A 22,083-nucleotide genomic window follows, 5' to 3' on the forward strand; every position below is an offset into this window, starting at 1 on the left:
ACTCATGAAAACACATTTGCCACAAACATGTGAAGAGTTTCCAATTCTTTATTTATCCTAGTTACAAATCTGGCCCTGGTTCCCAGTTGTACGCAGCTTGTTAAACATATATTCCAAAAGAAGTTTTCTATAAAAAGGAAGTGTATCTATTAACATAACATTCATTCCCACTTTGCTGTAGCTAAGTTTTTGTGGCACAACTATTAGAGATAACACATGTTGAACATTTTGTACACTCTAAGGCACTATGTAAGTGCCAAGATTGTAACATTCAGATCCCCACTGATTTTAGTAACGCATTTCACAGTAATATTTACCGTAACAATGATTTCATTTAAATATATATATATGTGAAGGTGAACAATGCTCAGCTCTTTGAATAAATTTTATTTGCAACTCTAAAGAATACTATGTCTGCCCAGTACTAAAAGAAACAAGCATTTATTAGTTTGTATACAAATCTACATGCTAGTTTAAATTAAGTACCAGAAAATCATGAAGACAGTACTTTTATACTGATTAAATTACAACGTTCAAAGAGTTGTTGCTTTAGAAAGCACAGGCTGTAAAAATGCCCTGTTCCTAAATAGTGAGCAGTATGTTCTAGTTCATTCACTGTACTGCAGAATATAAATATATTTGATATACTGCATATACAGAATACCGCAACACATTCATCTGTATTACCATAGTATTCTGTGCTACATGAATTGTTTCTCTTAAAGTTGCCCAGTAGATACTTCTGGGCAATGTGGTGCTATTGCAGCAGTGTGACTTCACCCCTGGAGGTGCACTCCATTGTCTCGAGACAAATGCCAACAATATGTTACTAAGCCTAACTGTTAGGTTTATCACTGAGATCAACATAAGCTATGTACTTTTTTATTTGGAACACACATTTTCAACCTCAAGGTTATATTTCCCCATATGAAGAGCATCTGTTTCTGTAGCTGTAACTGAAGGAGAGACTGCAACTAAGTATTTAACTTTTTTTTATTACAGCAAACACTTTGAATATTAACAGGAAGGTGATACAAGCTTGCCTATCAAGCAAGTAAAATCTTCACACTTAAAAGGAGTAAGAAATAATAGAACAGTATTTTAGAAAGCCGAACACAACAACATTACGTGTCTGATCAAATTGGTAACTGAAACTTAACATCCACTTGAGCTTGCTTTGCTAAGGTGACTATTTCAGAGAGTTTCACAACCTAAAAGACAAAACAAAAAACATCTTGAGATATTTTGTTTCTGTAAGATACTAAAATCAACAAGTACAGGTGAAATGACAACAATAAAAAAGTAATTTGGGTGATTAACAGTATGAATAACTGCAAAATGTTACAGGTAAGTCAGATGGAAGAAATAGCTTACAGTGTGTAAAAAAAACCTCAGAAAGGAAGTCATATCAGTCTAATGCACTGAAAGATGAAGTCCTCTGACTGCTTAATACAAGGATGAAGAACCTTAGGGCCAGGGGCCAAATGTGGTCCCTCTGGACCTGCTCTGCCAGGCCTGAACCTGGGAAAGTAATGCCGGCCACGTTGTTGCCAGAAGCATGCGTGTGGATTCTGTGCACCTTAGGAGCTGCTGTAAGTGCATGCTTTTGTCAAAAAAAATTTAAACTATTGTCCGTTTGTCCTCCTTGGCTGGGTGTTCACAAGACATGAGAGCATGAAGAGCAAGTGAAGGTGATCCAAGAGCGAGGGGAAGGTGGTCTGAAAGCAAGCAGAGGTTCAGTCTGAGTGCATGGCCCCCAAACAAGGTGGGAAAGCTAAAAAGCAGAAAGTGTTCCCACAATGCAAGAGAAACTGGCTGTGCTGGACTGCTTGAGAGGCGGCGTGACTGTCTGCGCTGGCACGGGGATATGGCCTGAACAAGTCCAGCATCCGTGCCATCAAGGTGTGCAAAGAAGGAGATCCATGGGGCTGTGGCACCAAGTGCTCCATTACCTGCCAAAGTGACCAGCCAGGGGTGTGACAAGGCTTCACCACTGTAGCAGGTAGGACGGAAGGTTGTAATTCTCTCATCCACTTCTCTCTCTAAGCTGTCTATTCACTCTACCTGTGGTCTCCAACTTTCCCTCAGAAGCACCTAACAAACTCCTCAGACACTGTTCAGGGCAAAAAGGGTTGTGCCTCAAGCATTTGCTTCACCAAGTTCCATTATGTTACTATGCATTCATCAGTTTACATAATTATATGCACATTCTTTCCAAACATGTACAGCTATATGCATGGTCTCTTATCCTGAATAAGGTCTTGTTATAAGTATATTGATTATGAACAGATGTAGACAGAAGCTGCCCTCCATGAATTGGGAAATCAAACACCACTAATCTCAGGGTTGTGGGTTCGAGCCTCACATTGAGCAAAAAAATTCCTGCATTGCAGGGGTTGGACTACATGACCCTTGTGGTCCCTTTCAGCTCTACAATTATATGATTCTATGACCTGCAGCGGGGAGTTTTCTGTGCCTGTGGGGGCTCCTTGTGCAATTTAGACCCCTTATTTACTCAGTGGTTCAACTTGCACAGGGAGCCTCCTCAAGCACAGAAGGCTCTCTGCTGCAGATGTTTGCCCTCCAACATGGTGAGCAGCATGCATGGAGCAGGGATGTGGTGAAGCCGGACAGCCCGCACCCCCCTCCCCCCATAGGATTTAGAATTGTGTGATCAAACAGAGCCTTAACAGGACTAGATTCTTACAGCCACCTGACTGTGCATACATACATTTTGCGGTATACTACAGTATGTGAAGAATCCTGTAACACTGAAAGCTTAAGAGTGCCATTTCATTATGTTTAGGTAAGTTAACAATGCCTCTCATGTTACAGCAAGAATTTTTACAAATAAATTTTAGCTCACCATTTTAGCAGCTTCATCCAAGTCATCACAGGCAAGTATTTTCAGACCACTGGCTGTTATTAAAGCTTTAGCATCATCAACTCGTGTACCTACATAGTTAAGATTTTATATTTCAGGATTCAGGTTATTTCTGTCAATGTTTCCAAACAATTGACTCTGAACACAGGACATAGTAAAAAGTACAACAGAAAGTGTGAGTGTGGCCTTGATTGAAGTAGCTACCATGCTTCTCTTTCCTTACAACCGATCTTTTTCAAAATCACATGACAATATATTTTAAGGCTAGAATGGGAGTCCAGTTGTCCAAGAGGCAAAAGCTCTGTCAGTACTGGACTTCAGTAGTCGAGAGCCTGATTCCATTCACCTCAGCTTCCTTGAACACATTAAAATTACAGAAGGGAGTCCAAGACGGATAGGAGTTTCTTAAAGGTGAAATAATGAAGGCCCAAATGCTGACAATTCCAACAAGAAAGTGAGCAGCATCTAAAGAAACCAGTATGGTTGCATAGAGTGACAAGCTTGGCAGATCAGGGGAATGCTATGAGCATAGTATATCTTGATTTCAGTAAGGCTTTTGACAAAGTCCCTCATATTCTTGCAAGGAAGCAAGTAATTTGTATCCCCCAGAGGACATGGTCACCCCAGATACAATATCTATAGGAAAAACAGGCAAGACTGTACTGGAAGTGGTGTCACTCTATATGTCAAAGAGGACATTAAACCCACAAACTAGAAATCCCAAAAGGAGCATAAACACAGTGCTGCGATAGCTTGCAGCAAGAGTAATTCAGTACTATGGACTAGTGGGGTGCCATAGCGTTCTGTCCTGGGCCCGTTGTTCAAGGCCCATTCAATAAATGACGGATGAAGGAATTGAGGGTATGCTAATCACATTTGCAGATGACACCAAACTGAGAGTAGCTAATGCCACAGAAGAATCGGGATTCAAGATGATCTTAACAGATTGGAGAGCTGGGCCCAAACTAACAAAATGAATTTCAGTATGGACAAACGTACGGTTCTGCACTTAGGCAGGATGCACAAATATAAGATGGGGGACACTTGGGTTACTAGTAGTATATGTGAAAAGGATCTAGGGGTCTTAGTAAACTACAAGCTTAACACGAGTCAACAGTATAATGCAGCAGCAAAAAAAAGCTAATACTATTTTAGGCTGCATCAACAGAAGTACAGTTTCCAGATAAGGGAAGTAATAGTCCCACTCTATTCTGCCTTGGTCAGACCACACCTGGAATACTGTGTCCAATTTTGGGCCCCACAATTTAAAAAGGATGTTGACAAGCTGGAATGTGCACAGAGGAGGGCAACCAAGATGATCAAGGGTCAAGAAACCAAGCCTTATGAGGAATGGTTGAAGGAGCTGGGTATGTTTAGCCTGGATATGAGGAGATTGAGGGGAGATATAAGAGCCAATATCTGAAGGATTGTCATGTGGAAGAGGCAACAGGCTAGTTTTCTCCTGCTCTGGAGGGGAGGACCCAAACCTGGATTCAAGTTACAAGAACTAAGCATCAGGAAGAACTTTCTGAGAGTAAGAGCTGTTAGATAGCGGAAAGGACTCCCTTGGGAGGTTGTGGACTCTCCTTCCTTGGACGTTTTTAAGCAGAGGGTGGGCGGCCATCTGTCATGGATGCTTCAGCTGAGATTCCTGCATTTCAGGGGGTTGTATTAGTGTCTCTTCCAACTCCACAATTCTATGATTCTATTAATGAACCCCAGTGCTTGAGTCTATATTTTTAGCATCACTGACTGATATATCTTCATATATAGGAGGAAAATATAAGCTTGTGGTAGGTCAATGAATGTCTAACTTCAACAGTAAAAGGGACTTTGTACAATTATAAAAGCTACAGATTTAAGAGAAGCTGTAGAAGATTATTCATTGTGTTACAGGCTCTGCTTTTCTATATTCTGTACTACAAAGCATGCAGCAGCAGCATTCGAAATTAACCCATCGCCAGTGTCTTTTTGTGACTCAGGAGTGCCACCTAGCAACCAAGTTGAGATTTGCAGTCACTGTTTGGGTGGCAGAGCCGAGATTGAGATTCCTGCATTGCAGGAGGTTGGACTGGATGACCTTTGGTATCCCTTCCAACTCTACAATCCTATGATTCTTTTATTGTAAAATGCTCACCTTGTAACCGTACAACAATAGGTATTTTGATATCCAAATCTTTTACTGCCATAATTATTCCCTGTGAGATCACATCACATCGCATAATGCCTCCAAAAATATTTACCAGAATAGCTTGCACCTGTGTAAAAAAGTACATAGAACTGTAAACATAATGGAGCACAGATTTATTCCATCTTCTGATAAGAAAATAATGCCTGTTCTGCAAAAGGAAGATTGTTGAATAGTTTGCTAATTTGTAGACAATATGCAATTATGTGGCTGCAAAAGAGCATATAATTGGTAATACATTTTTCTTAATACCTCTGAATTTATAGCTATAGGCATCCATGATTGGCATGCATCACCACATGTCCAAATATACAAGAGACTAAGTTGTTTGAAACTAATGAAGTTCAGAACACTGGGTTTTGGAAATATACCTTGCCTTAGAAAAAGACACACAGACAGAGGCAGCAGTTTTTAGAAAGGAGCAATCATGAGAGACCCAGACCAACGGGACAGTCAGGGTTTTTACCTACTTTTACCCACCTTAAACCAAGGCAGCTATGCAGTGATTCAGACTGGTGGGACAGGGAGGAGCCAATGACAAAGGGAACCAGCAGGGAAGCATTGGAGCCAGAGATTGGGGGTGACGGGGAGAGGCTCAATGTGGGCACAGACTCTGATAGGGAAAGAGCAGGGGCTGCATCTCCTGATCTGCAAGAGAGTTGTTCCAGGCCCTCCCCCTCCCCCTTTCACAGCTCATCTGAATTGTGTATGTGTGTGCGTGTGCGCTGAGTCTCTGCGTGTTAAGCAATAAAAGTTAATTGCCATCAAGTCTCGTGCCAACTTCTGATTTATGGCATCAGGCAACATCGGCAGAGCTATTCTGGTAGCCTGACATTCTACTTCTCTTTTTTTGCTTCCTGCCACCTAAAGAATTCGAGAAATAGCTTTAACTATACGGACCTTTGTCGGCAAGGTGATGTCTTTGCTTTTTAAGATGCTGTCTAGGTTTGTCATTGCTTTTCTCCCAAGAAGCAGGCGTCTTTTAATTTTGTGACTGCTGTCACCATACATATATATATATATATATATTCTGGTTTCAGCTAAGTCTTCTTTCCACCTAAAGTCTAAATTTTTAAAATTAATGAAACCTGAAAAAAATACTAAAGGTTTTTAAAGCTCAAGTTACCCTGCAGTTTTAACTTACACTATAGATTTCATCAACGGAACTAGCACAGGACTGTGGTTAGAGATCAGGATTTTCCTTGAAAGAAGATGCCTGCTCATAGGAGAAACAGTAACCTTCATTTCTGACTAGCAACAATACTTGATTAATTAAACATCAGGTTACACAGAGAACTCTAAACAGCAACTGTGTTCTTACCTTTTTATCTGATGTAATCAGTTTAAAGGCCTCCGTTACTTGTTGCACTGTAGCACCACCTCCAACATCAAGAAAATTTGCTGGGGTGCCTCCATGAAGTTTAATTATATCCATAGTGGCCATTGCAAGACCAGCTCCATTCACTGAAAGAGGGGCAGAAAAAGAAAACAATAACTATTGCAGGCATTGCTGCATCTTTAGCTCCTATATTCAGCATTCAGCATGCCCAACATACCAAGACATCCGATGCTTCCATCTAATCCTATATAATTGAGATCTGCTTTGGCTGCATCTCTATCTCGCTGGTCTTCCTGGGTCCAGTCCTGCAGGCCGAAGATTTTCTGCTGACGATAAGCCGAATTGCTATCAAAATTTATCTTTGCGTCCATACACATCACTTGGAAAAACAAACAAGTTGTGTTTAGACCCCTTAATGCTAAGAACAGCAACTTTCCAAGTTATCTATGTGGGCTAGTCTAAACACAGTGCAGATTAAGGTAGCAGAGCCCTGAGCCACTTTAACATGAAGAAGATATTGTATTTCTAACTGCCCCATAACATGCAAATTCCCTGAAAGCAGAAAACAAGCCTTGCTTGCTCTCTGATGTGTAATAATATGCTTCCTGCCTGCTGTGCTGGTTTTGTACATGCAGGGAACGTTTTACAGCAGGAGTGGTATTCCCCCTTCTGGAACCTGAAGTGATGCACTACACTCTTTCACTTCTTCCTGCTACATGTATAGACCATCAAAGTTACAATATTTCTTCCCAAAGCCAAGAACATACACATGAGAAAGTCAGAGAAAATGGTGTGCGTAGAAGAGGCTCCTACACAAAGGGTACAAATGGGAAAGCCAAACTGATTTAACTCAGAAGAGCCAACCCCCCCCCCAAAAAAAAGAGAGAAAGGAATCAGGTTGAGCACATTTAAGGGATACACTGACCAAATTTCTGAATCTTGTCATGGTACAGGTAACTGACAGTCCTAAAAATGTCTTCTCAGTGCAGTTTGTAGAGCCATTTAAAGCATAAGATTGCTTTTGGACAATGCCAAAACACATCTTAAACAGGTAAATCTAGTTTGGTTTTTTTGGGTTTTTTTAAATCCTCTTAATAAAACATGAGCAAAAACTCCGATTTCCTATTGTGTAATTAAGTTAATAAATTCCATAATTAAGTTTTCAAAGTGAAACAATTCCAAAAGAAAGTACTTTACCAATCCCTGTAGAATCTTCAACCATGGGGTTAATTTCTACCATAGTAGCATCAAATTTAATGAAGAGGTTGTAAATTTTAATCATATTATCAGCTGCTTCATTTACCAGATTAGTAGGAAACCCCATTTTCTTGGCCAGCTGGAATTGGAAAACAAAAACACAGAAGAAACCTTTATGGAAAATCAAAAACAAGAGGGCAAAAACAAACAAGAAAATGAGCACATTTCAAGCTGCCTTACATATAAGCCAGAGATGGGGAACCTTCCCCCTCCCCAAGTGAGCCACTCCACTCGCTCTCTCACCTACACACAACCAACCTCTGTTCATCCATTCACTCACTCTTTTGGGGAGGTGGAAGATTCAGATCTAGACTATGGCATCAAGGAATTGGGGGGGGGGGTTAACTTTTCCCCCAGCTACAAAGATCCAGACACAAGCATTCCTCGGACCCTGTAAGTCTGCTATTGGTGTTGGAATAAAATGTTCCTAATGAAGCAAACAGGAAGACAGATTGCAGGGATTGTGGGGGGTGGGGTGATTTGAACCATAATAGGGAGCAAAGAGTTATAAAGAACCCTCCTGCCCCTCTGCCAGGATTGGGTCTCCATGCCTACAATTACTGTAGCTGTATTTTCCTGCTAGCCACAAGGGGGGGCTCCTTCCTGAAGTCAACATGGTGGAAGGAGCAAAGCCAAGGTCGAGAGGTTCTGTGGGCAAGACGGAATCACACACAGGTGGAATTAGGCCCACTCCTGGTGCAGGCTAATCTGTTGTTGTGGTTGTTGTTGTTGTTGTTGTATTATATGTCTATTTATGCCCAAGCTTTTTCCCTGACAGGGGCTCAAGCTGGTTTACAGATAAAAATAAGAACCTCTAAAACATAGAAAACACAATCATTTTAAAAAATAAAACATAAAATAAACATTGATAGAATTAACACTACCACCACCTTGAGTCTCTGTCAGGAGAAAAGGCAGGGAATATAATTAATGTAATATAATTACTGTACTGTACTATACGGCTGCTGTTGTGTTGCTTTTTCAAGGGAAGTAATAGTCCTGCTCTGTTTGGCCTTGGTCAGACCACACCTGGAGTCCTGTGTCCAGTCCTGGGTGCCACAATTTAAAGATATTGACAAGCTGGACCATGTGCAGAAGAGGGCAACCAAGATGATCAAGGGCCTGGAAATGAAGCCTTATAAGGAATGGTTCAGGGATGTTTATCCTGGGAAAGAGGAGACTGAGAGAAGATATGACAGCCAACCTCATTTATCTAAAGGGCTGTCACATGGACAAGATGGAGCAAGCTTGTTTCCTCCCACTCCAGAGTTGGACCTGAACCAATGGCTGCATGTTACAAAAGGAGATTCCAACATCAGGAAGAACTTTTTGACAGTAAAAGATGTTTGGCAGTGGAATGGACTCCCTTGGAAACTGGTGGATTCTCTTTCACAGGAAGCTTTTAAGCAGAGGTTGGATAGCCAACTGTCATGGATGCTTTAGTTGTGCTTGCTCCAGCAGCATATATGCTAAAATTGGAATGATACAGAGAAGATTAGCATATCATCAATGCTTCAGTTGAGATTCCTGGATTGCAAGGAGTTGGACTAGATTTTATTATTATTGTTTTATTAGTTTTTTGGTCGCTTTTTGCCACAGGGAACCCAAAGCAACTTAAATTAAAACCAGATAAGAAGAACAAAAACACATTTAAAAATCTCACCCCCTCTAAAAGGTCCTAGATCATAAAAACCAGGGGCTGGTTGAAGAGGAATGTTTTTGCCTGGTGAAAACTATGGAGCAGATGTTTGGGGGCACAGGAGGCTGCTGGAGCAAGGTAGGGCGGGGAGTACAGGAGGAATGAGCAAAAATATCCTCCTCACCTATTTCTACTCGCAGCAGCATTCACTCCGTGGGGTTTTCTCTGCACAACTCTAAATCCAAACCATTAAAAAAATCTGAAGATCCAGTGTTATATCTTTTAGTTAAACAAACCGTATGTGTACAGGTTATAGGGAAGTTGTCGCTGAACAAACAATGCATATTTCAATACCCTGATGGCCTGCTCCTTTTGAATGCCTTCTACAATGTCAACTGGTTCCTTAGCTATGGCATCAGGATTCTCTGCAGCAACATCTTCAATATTGACACCACCCTGAGAACTGCCAATGAGTACAGGACCCTAAAAAGAGAAACACTTTTCAACAAGGTCTTTTTATAATCCCCAAAATATTAAAGTAATTCTGTAACACACTTGTGGGTTGAATATGAAAAATATACAATTAGATACTACAAAGAAACTGAGTGTTCAATTATACACCTAAAAAACCTAGAAACACAGAATAACTCATTTACTGGTTGCCAACTAGCTATCTGAGTGCCTGCCAGTTGACTGAAAGGTAAAGGGTATCAATTAGTCAATAAAAAAACTATAGGTGTGACAGCTGGAAATTTACAGGCCTCTAATTCAGTCCTGGAGACTCGAGTCTGTCTTGCTGTCATATCTTAACTACCTTCTAAAAACCAGCTGTCTGAAAATATTCCAATGAATGTGGTTGGGACAGGTGGCTATATCACTCGCACAAGAACTCCTTATTTATGTGCCTGTGAACTTTCAGAGAAAGGCAGAGTAGAACTCAAATTTAATATTCCCCCCCCCCAAACGATTGGCCAGTGAAACAAGCTACTAAAAAAAAGTGGGCGCCACTACCCCCAGTAGGAATCAGTATATATTTAGAAGAAATTAGTCGTGATCAGCACTTTGGGAAACTCTTAAAGCGTTTTATGTTTTTAAAAATTCATTCTCGGAAGACAACCAAAGACATTAGCGGTTTTAGTACCAACATGCAGTGCATAAGATAAGAATTTGAAACGGATTCAGTAGTTTTCATTTTATGCTAAAATGATTTTGATCCAAGCCAAAGAAGAACCCCCCTCCTCCTCTCCACTACCACAGCCTGTTAGTCCCCCAAATTTGCTACCACTCATAATCCAGCCTGGCTCCATTTCTGCCAGGGTAGGCTATAAAATGAAAAATTGTATTCAAGTCTAATTACTTTTAAATCTTATTCATGCCCCTAAAGCTGTGCTCTTATTTACACTCTTGTTAAGCACAAAGGAAAAGATGATGGTTTAAAATGCACCCAGTATTTTCTAGGAAAGGCCCCTTTCAGCTGCTGTCCTCAAGATGATTCCAAAAGGCTGCTGTAGAACTTGTCACAGATGCATGCATGGTATTTCTCCTGAAAGGACTCACACCTGTTTACTAAACCTATACAGGTAAGAAGCTATTTGGGGATTTACTAAAGGCTACTGCGGAGAAGGAAAACCTCAAAGAAACTTAGATGTGCAGATACCTAGTCAAAACCTTACATGAATAAACACTTCTGTCACCAAGCACCTTACAATTCATATGTCCTATGAGGCACCTAATTGCTTCATACTATAGCAAATAACACTGACAATGTTTGATAGCAGAATACATACTACAAAAACAAAAACAAAAGATTTTGCCGTGTAATAAGCAAAATCTGCCCTTATTCCCATATGGGGTACACAAGAGCCCTTGCAAAGTCCTTTGCAGGTTCTCCATTGGTAGGAGTAAAAAACAGAGGCCAACCAGAGAAGATTGAGAAGCAAAGCAGCTAGTAAGCTTGATCTTTATTAAAGCTGTTGCAACAACGGTGTTTTTCAGGGAAAAAGACCCAGAACAAAGCAGGCATGCTCTTATAAAGACATTTCAAAATCCCTCCTGGAGTAGCCCACCCCCACCCCAGAAACAGCATCCAATCACAGAAGAGGTGTAACCCAAGACCACCACCCCCCAGATACATCAGAGCTACATCACAAATTAGGAAGGGTCAGAGGAGGTAACTTGGGAATTTTCCACACCTGTGCCATCTCTCCTTGACCCTCCCAGACACACATTTCTGCAAAACAAAATGTTTCCTCCCTGGCTGGTAGGGCTAATGGCTGTCCATTGTGAGGGAAATGGCCCATCCTCAGGCAGAGACTTCTCACTCCCTCCCTGCAGATGAAAACACTTGGCCAGCTAGGAGTGAGGCCTGTCTTTCTGTGCTGTTTTCAGACATGTGGCCTTATTTGTTTGGTGAATTAATAACAATTATGTGTGTGTGTGTGTGTGTGTGTGTGTGTGTGTGTATAGGGTACCACAGTCAAACCTCGGTTGTCGAACATAAACCATACTGGAAGCCCCTTCAGCTTCCAAAATGTTCAACAACTGAGGCACGATTTCAGATTGGTTACAAGAGCTTCCTGCACTCAATTGGAAGCTGTGTCGGATGTTCAGCTTCTGAAAAACATTCAAAAACCGGAGCATTTACTTCCGGGTTTTTGGCATTTGGGAGCCTAAATGTTCCAAAACGGAACCGTTCAGAAACAGAGATTTGACTGTATAATTCATGTTTTGCTTTACTAACTATACTTCTGAAGACAGCTTAAGAGTCTTTATCCCAACCAAAAACACTGAACTCTAAAAACATTTCTCCTCAAAATAGACTACTCACCTGAAATGATCGTTCCATGGTTATTGCAAAATAGTACTCTCTCCTGGGATATCTGCGCTCACAGATAAACACTTGATTGCATATTCTGCCCTTTTCTCCTGTCTGCTTTGTATACAGTTTTTTCCCAATCATTTTGGAGGAAATCTCTCTTGCTTCTTCTGGACTAATAAATAAATAAATGTTATTTATTACTATTATTTATTTGTGTAGCCAAAGCCATCACAAAACAAAACACATTAAACAAAATAAAATACATTAAACATAATAAAATATATGACACAATTAAAATAATTATTAAAGTATTATTCTGTCAAATAAGAGTTTGCTTCCCTAAAGAATTTAATTTATTATCTCCACAAACGTTTCTTCTTAAAATTGCAGCTCTAAAGGCAATAGGCCTCTTTTTCAGAGTTGTAGGGTGACCTGTCCCCTAATAAAATAAAAATAATATTCACAAAATACTAAATCACTGTATGATCCATGTTATCTAATCTACTATACAAAAAAGAGATCAAAGTCCCAAAATGAAGTTGCTGAAGTTTAAGTAATATTTCAAGCATTCTAAAAATACAAATACTGAAATAATTCTAGTAAATGGTTATGCATAGTAAATGCCCCTGGGCTATTAATGTTTTTGATTTCTGTGTTAATTAATTAGAAGCTCAACTTACGAAAATACTATTTTCACTCCTCCTTTAAGGCCACCTTCAAAGGTTCCTTTCCCCCTACCACCAGCTAAAACTTGTGCCTTTACAACAAGGTCCTTCGTACCTGGAATAGAAGGAGGGTAGACAAGAATTGTTTCAAATTAAATAATGTACAAATACTATTTGAGGTTTTTTTTAAAAAAAAAACTAGGCAGATCTAGGTTTTAGAAAAGAGAATGAAAAGCTTCTTTGCAGTAGCCAAGACAGGGGCCTTTGACAGCATGTTGGGCCTCAACAAAAGTAATCTCACCCTGGGTCATGGTATCAGAAGTAGAGGATATTACGGTGTTTGAAGGATGTGGCATCCCTAAATAGGCCTCTTGAAGCCCTGACCTGATGGAATCAGAACAAGCGAAAGCCCCAAAGCAAGGAGGACAAAATGCTATTTCTTTAACTCAGGGAGCCTTGCAATGCAGCAGAGGAACAGGCTATAAATTAGCATGACTAGTAGTATAGACAATTGGGTTTTAGAAAGTGTCAGTAACATAACTAATGTCAAAAAGTACATCTAAGTACGGTACGTCGCAGTCAACAAATATCTGAATGGCATTCTCTCTCCTACAGTGATTTTGTAGGATCCTGAATGTAGTGATTTTGTAGGATCTCAGGAATTGAGAAAGAAGAAAGAATTTGAAAAATGTAAGTAGTTTTACCACTACCTATTAAGTCTCTAAAACTTTGCGCATGGAGCATTACCTGGGGGAAAACAACAAAAAGATAACATTTACAACATCTATAGACTTCAGTTCTATACCTATTTCTTTTGCAATTTTGTAAGCTTCCTCTGGTGTGTTTGCAACCAATCCATATGGAACAGAAATGCCAGCTTCTTTTAATAGTTCCATACTTAAGTATTCATGCAGCGACAAGCTCCTTCGTTGCTGCACTTGGAACACATAGCTAGGAAACAAACCTTGTCTTCCACTGAATACCTAGGAAAATAGGAACACAGCTTTCAGTTTAACAAGTCTTCATTTATTACCGTAACATAGTTTACATACTTCTATATATATAAAATGCAAGTGTCTCTGCGTCCAGTCCGTGTGTCTCTGGGTTTGCGCAACTGAGCATGTGCCCCAGGGACACAGGGATTGGAGCAGAGAGACATCGGGCCACGAGCAGCGTCAGCAGTTCAAGCGGGGCGGTTGAAATGGAACGCCGGCGCTGCAGAGGAGGAGGGGAAGCCGAAGAGGGAGGTCACGCTGCTGCTCCCGCCGCTACAAGGAGAGCCTGTTGCTGCTGACCCCCTCCTGCCCCGTTGGCCTGCATGGCGCTGCTGCCTCTCCTCCACCCCCCCACCCCCCCGCTAAAGCAGGCTTTGGCAGGCGGGCGGGGGGCGGGGCGGGCAAGCAGGGCTTCTCCGCTAATGCGGAGAAAGCCCTGCTTGCCTCTCCTCCACCCCCCCGACCACCCGCTAAAGCAGGCTTTGGCAGGGGGTGGGGGTGGGGCGCCAGCCCCCTCCACATATGTTCTAGCGCCCATTTTTTTTACGGGCTTAAACCACTAGTTACTATATAAACAACCAAAATGTGATCTTTTTACAGTGACACAACCAAGGGATAAACAGCAACTTCACCCTCTGGTTGAGATGAAGGGGATGGTGGGGTATGTAAATGATAATGTAATATATCAAACAGAGAAAGAAAAATGGCAAAGCAATACTGTTTATTATGTTGAGAAGACACTAACAATCTTAAAGCAATTGCAAATCATATTTTAGAATATACAAGATAGAAATAAGCTTAACATGACTCAACATTATAATGCAGCAGCAATAAATACTGTAAATAAATCTAATATTAGTCTAGGCTGTATTCAATAGAAGTCTAGTGACAAGATCAAGGGAAGTAATAGTACTGCTCTATTCCGCCTTGGTCAGACCACCAATTCAGGACACTACAATTTAAGAATGATATTGACAAGATGGAATGTGTGCAGAGGAGGGCAACCAAGAGGAGCTGGGTTTGCTTAGCCTGGAAGGAGCTGGGTTTGCTTAACCTGGAAGAAAGGAGACTGAGAGAAGATATGATAGCTGTCTTCAAATATCCCAAGGGCTGTCACATGCAGCAAGCTTGTTTTCTCCTGCTCTGGAGGGTAGGACCTGAACCAACAATGGCTTCAAGGTACAAGAAAAGATTACAACTAAAGAGCAGGAAAACTTTCTGTCAATAAGAGCTGTTTGACAGTGGAACAGACTCCCATTGGAGGTTGTGGACTCTCTTTCATTAGAGGTTTTTAAGTGGTGCATGGCCATCAGTCATGGATGCCTTAGCTGAGATTCCTGCATTGTAAGGGGCTGGACTAGATGACACTTGGGGTCCCATCCAATTCTATGATTCTATGAATATGTTTTAGAATGCCATTCTTTTCTGTCACTGTGTGCCTGGGGGCAGGTTATCTGCTTTATAGTCTAAATCAGTCACAATCAGTGTTAGAAAGTCAGATATATAAGCTAGGTGCCAAATGGCTCCTTAAACCAAAATGTAATGTCTAGTTGCCATTTGGGGGCAAGGCAACTCCGTTAAACATATGGCTAGTTCTGATGACAATCTTGAGCTAGGATAAGAACTTTGAAAACTTAAAGAAGAAAAGTCACTTGATCCAGGGACAGTCCACATATATATCAGCCTATTCCAACCTCTGTTTCTTAATGGTGACAGACTATTCATAACGCAAGTATATTTATTCTTCACAACTGTGAACAGGGCAGTGGGGTAAGTGAAGACAAGCTACATCAATTAACTATAAGATTGTTCACTGCTCCTGCTCAAGCATTTTGGTTCCTGAAATTCATTCTGATTGTGCAGATAAAATATAACTGATAGAATCCTACAGGATGTGGTATTAGTGTGTGAAAGCTGTCATGATCCAATGATCCCCAGGCATGCACCTCCAGATGGTGGAGATGTCAGGCACCATCCTGGTGCCCAGGCAGCTTCTCTTGGTCACAGGTGGCTGATCATCAGGTGCAAAATATGCCTGGCACCTGGCTAATTTTGAGCACTGGTCACAACATTTTCAACTAAAGCCCAATAGCATTGTTGAGTTCATGGCAGAGCCTGCACTGCTAAAGTGGACCAATAATTGACACAAAGAGAATCAGTGTGATGAGCGCTAAACAGGAACAGACATAATGAGCCGTGCCCCATTCCTATTAATGAAATGGCATATATTCAGTGGGAAAACAAATCACCTAAAGAGCTTCCACTCCATATTACTGGAAATAACTAACATGGTGCCATCCAGAGCCTGTTGGACTCCAACTCCCATCAGCCCTGGCACCACAGTCCAGCCAGCATGGCCCATTGACATGACTGTTGGGAACTGGAGTCCAGCAACGTCTATATAGCACCATGCACTGACTGGTATCAGAATCCAACAGAAGAAAACACACAAGCAAAGAAAACATTTTGGTTGCCACTTTCATTTACAGCTTTTAGCAGCAGCTACACAATCTGTATTTATGATATGCTTACTACATAGGTCCCATTGTATTGGATCTGTTTATATTACAAAAAATTCATTAAAGGAAAAAAGAACCACCAAAAGCCACACAGTATAGTACAGTGTTTTTCAACCACTGTTCCGCGGCACACTAGTGTGCCGCGAGATGTTGCCTGGTGTGCCGTGGGAAAAGTTGAAAAATTACTTTATATATAGTCAATATAGGCACAGAGTTAATTTTTTTTAACATTTTCTAATGGTGGTGTGCCTCGTGATTTTTTTCATGAAACAAGTGTGCCTTTGCCCAAAAAAGGTTGAAAAACACTGGTTAGGTGCATAGCCAGAAGCACCTTGTCAAAAACTGAAATGAATCCCATAAAGTGTGATTTGATGAAGCATTGGAAATCTCACTTGGGGCTGCATCAGTCGTCGATACAGCCAGCTTTAAAATCTAAATTTCAAAAATTATTTCTGTCTGGTTAGAAGCTTTCTTGTGATCCAATAGTACTTTTTATTTATTATAGCTATCATTTTGCACAAAAGTTACTAATTTGGTTTTGGTATCACTGAAACCTCAGTTGCATCTGCAAAGGTTTGCAAGGAATTTGCACGCTTACTTCAAAAGGTAGCCAGACTTAAAGGCAGCTCTTGGTACAAGACCTTTCTTTAGATGACTGCTTGTTCTATTCATGGAAAGATTTTACAAAATGAGTAGAGTGTTGTCCCAATAAAACAAACAAAACAAAACAAAACCCCAAAGCATCCAAAAATAAATTACAATCAAATGGTTTCTGAAATTTGTAGATTTTAATAAAGTGCAGCTGATGCTCTTTAATGTATTTACCAATAATTTTATTTAAACTTTTACTCAAAATCGTGGTCCATATTTTGTAATATTGGTTTAGTAAAGCAATGGGTTAATAATACTCTATTATAGAGAAATAGTGGTTCTTTTTTTGTTTTACCACCTGTTTGACTTAATCCCTTTTTGAGGGGAAAATACTGCATTACTTAATTTATTTCTTCTAATGAATTATATGATAATCCCTCAATAAATGTTTTGTAATATTATTCTGTAAAATCATCTGGCCCTGGTACGGTGCAATAACTTGATAACATTCAGTAATAGTCTCCAGGTTTCAGTATCTGTTGCAGGCCCATCTGCACTGTACATTTAAAGCAGTATCATACCACTTTAAACAGGCATGGTGTCTCCCAAAGAATCCTGTATACCTGAAAGAGCGTTTCTGCCACCAGCTCCGAGGGCCTTTTGGCAGTTCCCTCATTGTAAGAAGTGAGGTTACAGGGAAGTGAGGTTGCAGAGGGCCTTCTCGGTAGTGGCACCCTCCCTGTGGAACACACTCCAATCGGATGTCAAGGAAATAAATAACTACAGGTGAAACTCTAAAAATTAGAATAGTGTGAAAAAGTTCATTTATTTCAGTAATTCAACTTAAAAGGTGAAACTAATATATGAGATAGACTCATGACATGACATGCAAAGCGAGATATGTCAAGCCTTTATTTGTTATAATTGTGATGATTATGGCGTACAGCTGATGAAAACCTGATGAAAGCTGATGAGATTGTGAATTTGGGGTTTTCATCAGCTGTACGCCATAATCATCACAATTGCTTTGCATGTCCTGCGTCTATCACATATATTAGTTTCACCTTTTTAAGTTGAATTACTGAAATAAATGAACTTTCCCACGATATTCAAATTTTTCGAGTTTCACCTGTATCTGACTTTTAGAAGACATCTGAAGACAGCCCGGTATAGGGAAGCTTTTAATGTGTGGTGTTTTACCATGGTTTTATCATTTGTTGGAAGTCGTCTAGAGCAGTGTTTTTCAACCACTGTTCCGCGGCACACTAGTGTGCCGCGAGATGTTGCCTGGTGTGCCGTGGGAAAAATTGAAAAGGTTGCAGGCGCGGATGCCGAAGCGGCGCTCGCAGCCGCCCAAAGGCCGGCTGCGGCCAAAGGGCTCCCACCACATGAGGACGGTCACCGGCTTGTCGCCCTCGTCGTTGCCGCGCCCCCATGCAGGCGGCAGCTCCCGCAGGCTGCTGGCGGCGTAGAAGGCCAGCACAGTGCAGCAGGACAGCCCGACCGCCAGCAGACGCTGCTTTAGCCCCGGCACCCCCGGGTAGGAGAAGCCGTGGCATGGCCAGGGCGCACAGCGCGCAAGCCGGCCTCTCAGCAGACACAACAAGCCTGGCTCCGGGGGCTCCATCGCAGGCCGCCGTCCCTGCCGCCGCCGACCAAGGGGATAAAGAAGGTGCCGAGGGCGCATCGTGGTCCTTTGGCGGCGTTTGCCACCGCCTCCTGCCCAGCCCCGCCTGCGAGGGCGCCGAGTGGTGCATCCCGATGGGTCCGGGGTTGCAGGCCCGCCTTCCCCAGAGGGGGCCGTGGGCTCTCTGGCCTCCTCCAAGCCCTGCTTCTAGCGGGAGGGTGGCCACTCCAAGGATCCGAACTCCTTGGAGAGCCGCCGGACACGACCTGGTTGCTCCTTCTCCCTTTGTTTGTTTGTTTGTCTGTCTGTCTGTTTGTATATGCCGATTTCCTTGGGATGGGCAGAGATTAAGCCGGGACAGCTTCCCCCTCCACCAGCACAGCGGGAGAAGGGATGGCACGCACCTGTTGGATTTCTGCCTGCTGTAAGAGGTGGAAGGTGTGAACCCGCGAAATCGGATGGCTTCTGCTGTGCTGTTGCCCTCTGCCTGCTCGGAGATGCAGTGATTTAGTTGGGAGCTGGAACGGCTTTAGTTGGAGTTGGAACGGCTTCTGTCTTGCCTACCCGGGAGGGAAATGCCCAAAGCTCTCGCTTTAACAGCGCGCTCCCAAGCATGGCATACTTAGAAGTCAGCCTCTGGTTGAGTTAACCTGCTGCGGTATTGCAACCCGAAGCACGGAGAAGTGCAACGCAAGTTGTGATCACGATGCAAGAATGAATTTCTTAAAATTAAATTTCTGTTTTACATTTTAGAATATGGTGGTGTGCCTCGTGATTTTTTTTATGAAACAAGTGTGCCTTTGCCCCAAAAAGGTTGAAAAACACTGGTATAGTAGTTACCGGTAATAAAAAGATACAACCACATAGAAAACAGTAACTCTGATATTAAGAACATAAATTATACTTCAAAGTATGTGACCAAGGCTAACACATTTTACTTCAATCTGTAATACCAATTTCCCAGAACTGTACTAAGGGGCTGACTGCTTGAGATCTGCGTAACACTTACCAGTACTCTACAGCCTGCACAACAGGTATAGTCATGGAGAAAAGTAAGTAAAACCCCTTTGAATTCTGTGGTTTTACATATCAGGACATAATAACAATCATCTGTTCCTTAACAGATCTTTAAAATAGGTAAATACAACCTCAGATGAACACCACACAACATACCCTGTTTCTCCTAAAATAAGACATGGCCATAAAATAAGCCATAGCAGGATTTCTATGCATTTGCGAAATATAAGCCGTTCCCCGAAAATAAACCATACCCCGAAAATAAGCCATAGTGACGTGGTACCTCCCATTAAAACAGCCTGGAGAGGCGTGGCTATGCAGCGTACCGATGCGACACGGTTAAAATAAGACATCCCCTGAAAATAAGCCATACTGTGTTTTGTTGAGCGAAAAAAAATATAAGACGGTGTCTTATTTTAGGAGAAACACGGTATTACACCGTGTCAATATTTCTTAAACCGAAATAAAGCCAAAATGGAGAAAGAAAAAAGCCTCCACAAAGTTGCTACAAACAGAAGGAACATGACACACCACAGCCACCTACATTCCAGCAGTGGGAGAGCCATGGCTCTGCTGTGACAGCCCAGCCCATCAGGTCTCCTCTCAGCTGTCACCTAGGGGCAGCCATGGCACCCAGCTGCCTCAGCGGGAGAGACCGGAAGCAGGCAGGGCTCATGGCACCCACTTGGCCAGAGGCCCAGCTCCCTCAGGCACCTCCTGCCCCTTGAACTGGGCCAGCTGGTCATGATGATGGGAACAACTCTTTAGAAAGTGGTGCCTGAGTTGTCACGTTGCATTTACTCTTCCCTCGCTGATCCTTTTCTCTTGTGTCTTTTGGGTTTTATAGATTGTTAATTCTACAGATAGGAACTGCCTTGTTCTTTGACTGTATGTAAACCACACTAGGAGTCTTTTTGGCTGAGGAGCAGGGAGCAAATGCTCTAAATAAATAAATATTACACAGGAGGCTGAGATGTGTGAAGTAAATGCTTCCAACAGAAATAGCAGCATCCTCGTTTTATGTGAGGCCCTCAGAAATACAAGCTCTAAAGGTGATCACTAAGAAAGCAAAGGAAATCCAAGGTACGCGATGACCTGTTAACTGCTTTCTTCTTCTGCAAATACGTCAACCTCTTTGAGTTTGGCGTGTGTGGAGGTGGGGGGCACGGAGACCGAGCCTCCTTTCCCTGCTGTCACCGGCCCTGAGGGGAGGCGAGTCGCGGTTCCTGCGCGGGGCCGAGCGCCTCGGGGGCGGGGGTGGCTCTGCTGGGCCGCCCCGCTCGCTCCTGGCCGACGCCTGTCCAGGCAACGAACCTCGCCATCACAATCCACCGGCGATCGCCATTTCCGCAGGTTTCTCCCTTTCTCTCCTGACTGAAGGGCGCGTTGCGGCGACACCGCCGCCTCCCCCGGGGGCCGCGGAAGCACCCCGCGCCCGGCGCCCTCCCGTTCGCCCCGCTGGCTCCGCCCCGGAGGCCTGTCGGTGGGTCGGCCGGTGACCTTCCCTCCCTGCCCCCGTCTCTGCCTGCCCGTCTCCCTCGCTCCGCCGTCCCTCCGCGGGCGCGGCGAGCAGGGGGAGGCCGAGCCCCGCTCACCTTGGCAGCGGCGCTCCGCTCCGCGCAGCCCCAGCCCAGCAGCTGTTTCGCCGCCGCCGCCGCCGCCGCCCGGGCGCCCATCATGGAGGCGGCCATGATCCACCTCCTCCCTCAGGACTGGCCTCGCCGGCAGTGCGCTTGCGCGGCAGGAGGCGGCGGGGGGGGCGCAGACGCGCTGGCTCCGGCGGGCCGCTTCTCTCCCCGCTGCAGCCCAGCCCAGGCTCCCCCGGCACCGCCCGCCGCGGCCTCCCTGAACCAGGCCTTGCTTCGTGCGCAGCTCCGCCTTTCGAGTCCTAGTCAACCTGTGGAACTCCCTGCCACAGGAGGCACCGAAGGGCGGCTTTCAAAGAGGAGGCGGCAAACGCGTGGCGGGGGCGGGGCTGTCGCGGGGCACTAGGCTCCGCCCTCCACGGTCGGAGGCCCCGGTGCTCCCGATCCCGGTCGCCGAGAGCCACGCGAGGGAGGGGAGAGGGGGCTCCCCGCAGGCATCTGGTGGGAGGCTCCGGCCCTGGCTTCCATTTCCCCCAAAGATTGTGAGGCCTTTTGTAATAAGGAAAGTGACAGGGAAATGCATTGGAAAGTGTGGGATTACACTTGTTTGATGTAACCTTGCACAAACAAATCAGGATGATCTCTCTCTCCACAAACAGGCAGGACATCTAGAAGCATCCTGACATCTGATTTTGTTAATTATTGCTATTGTTATGTATTGAAGTTCTCACCCTAGGCCACTAGGGGTGTTGTGTATATGGTTTCACTCTGCCCACCGTGGCTGCAGTTCTCACTCAGGTCTGTACATGCAAATGAAGGATTGAGAGTGCCGCTCACGGATTGGGAAGGTAGAGAGAGAGTTGTTACTGTTGCATATTGCTGAGCCCTTCAGTTCAGTTCTGTTCCTGAGAATAAAGAGAGCTGCTTGGAGAATTACTGTGTCTCTGGTATGTCCACC

At 43.3% G+C, this 22,083-nt stretch overlaps 1 protein-coding gene across 1 annotated transcript; it reads right to left on the bottom strand.

The window, feature by feature from the left end:
* Positions 1-30: 30 nt before the first annotated feature.
* On the bottom strand, positions 31-21,277 carry SUCLA2 (succinate-CoA ligase ADP-forming subunit beta). The gene is made up of 11 exons (XM_033171546.1): positions 21,135-21,277; positions 13,596-13,773; positions 12,806-12,905; positions 12,135-12,297; positions 9,662-9,790; positions 7,609-7,747; positions 6,629-6,790; positions 6,394-6,536; positions 5,022-5,142; positions 2,867-2,955; positions 31-1,211 (listed from the first exon to the last, which is right to left on the bottom strand). The coding sequence occupies exons 1-11, from the start codon at positions 21,228-21,230 to the stop codon at positions 1,137-1,139; spliced, it is 1,395 nt and encodes a 464-aa protein (XP_033027437.1). The 5' UTR covers positions 21,231-21,277; the 3' UTR covers positions 31-1,136.
* Positions 21,278-22,083: the final 806 nt, after the last annotated feature.

This window comes from Lacerta agilis, chromosome 1, assembly GCF_009819535.1.
Source record: "Lacerta agilis isolate rLacAgi1 chromosome 1, rLacAgi1.pri, whole genome shotgun sequence".
NCBI lineage: Eukaryota > Metazoa > Chordata > Lepidosauria > Squamata > Lacertidae > Lacerta > Lacerta agilis.

Coding starts and splice junctions, on each gene's coding strand:
- SUCLA2 (XM_033171546.1), bottom strand. CDS start 21,230: ATGGCCGCCTCCATGATGGGCGCCCGGGCGGCGGCGGCGGCGGCGGCG. Junction 12,298..12,805: donor GGAGTGAAAATAGTATTTTC/GTAAGTTGAGCT, acceptor TTTATTTATTAG/TCCAGAAGAAGCAAGAGAGA. Junction 6,537..6,628: donor TGGAAGCATCGGATGTCTTG/GTATGTTGGGCA, acceptor CCCCTCTTTCAG/TGAATGGAGCTGGTCTTGCA.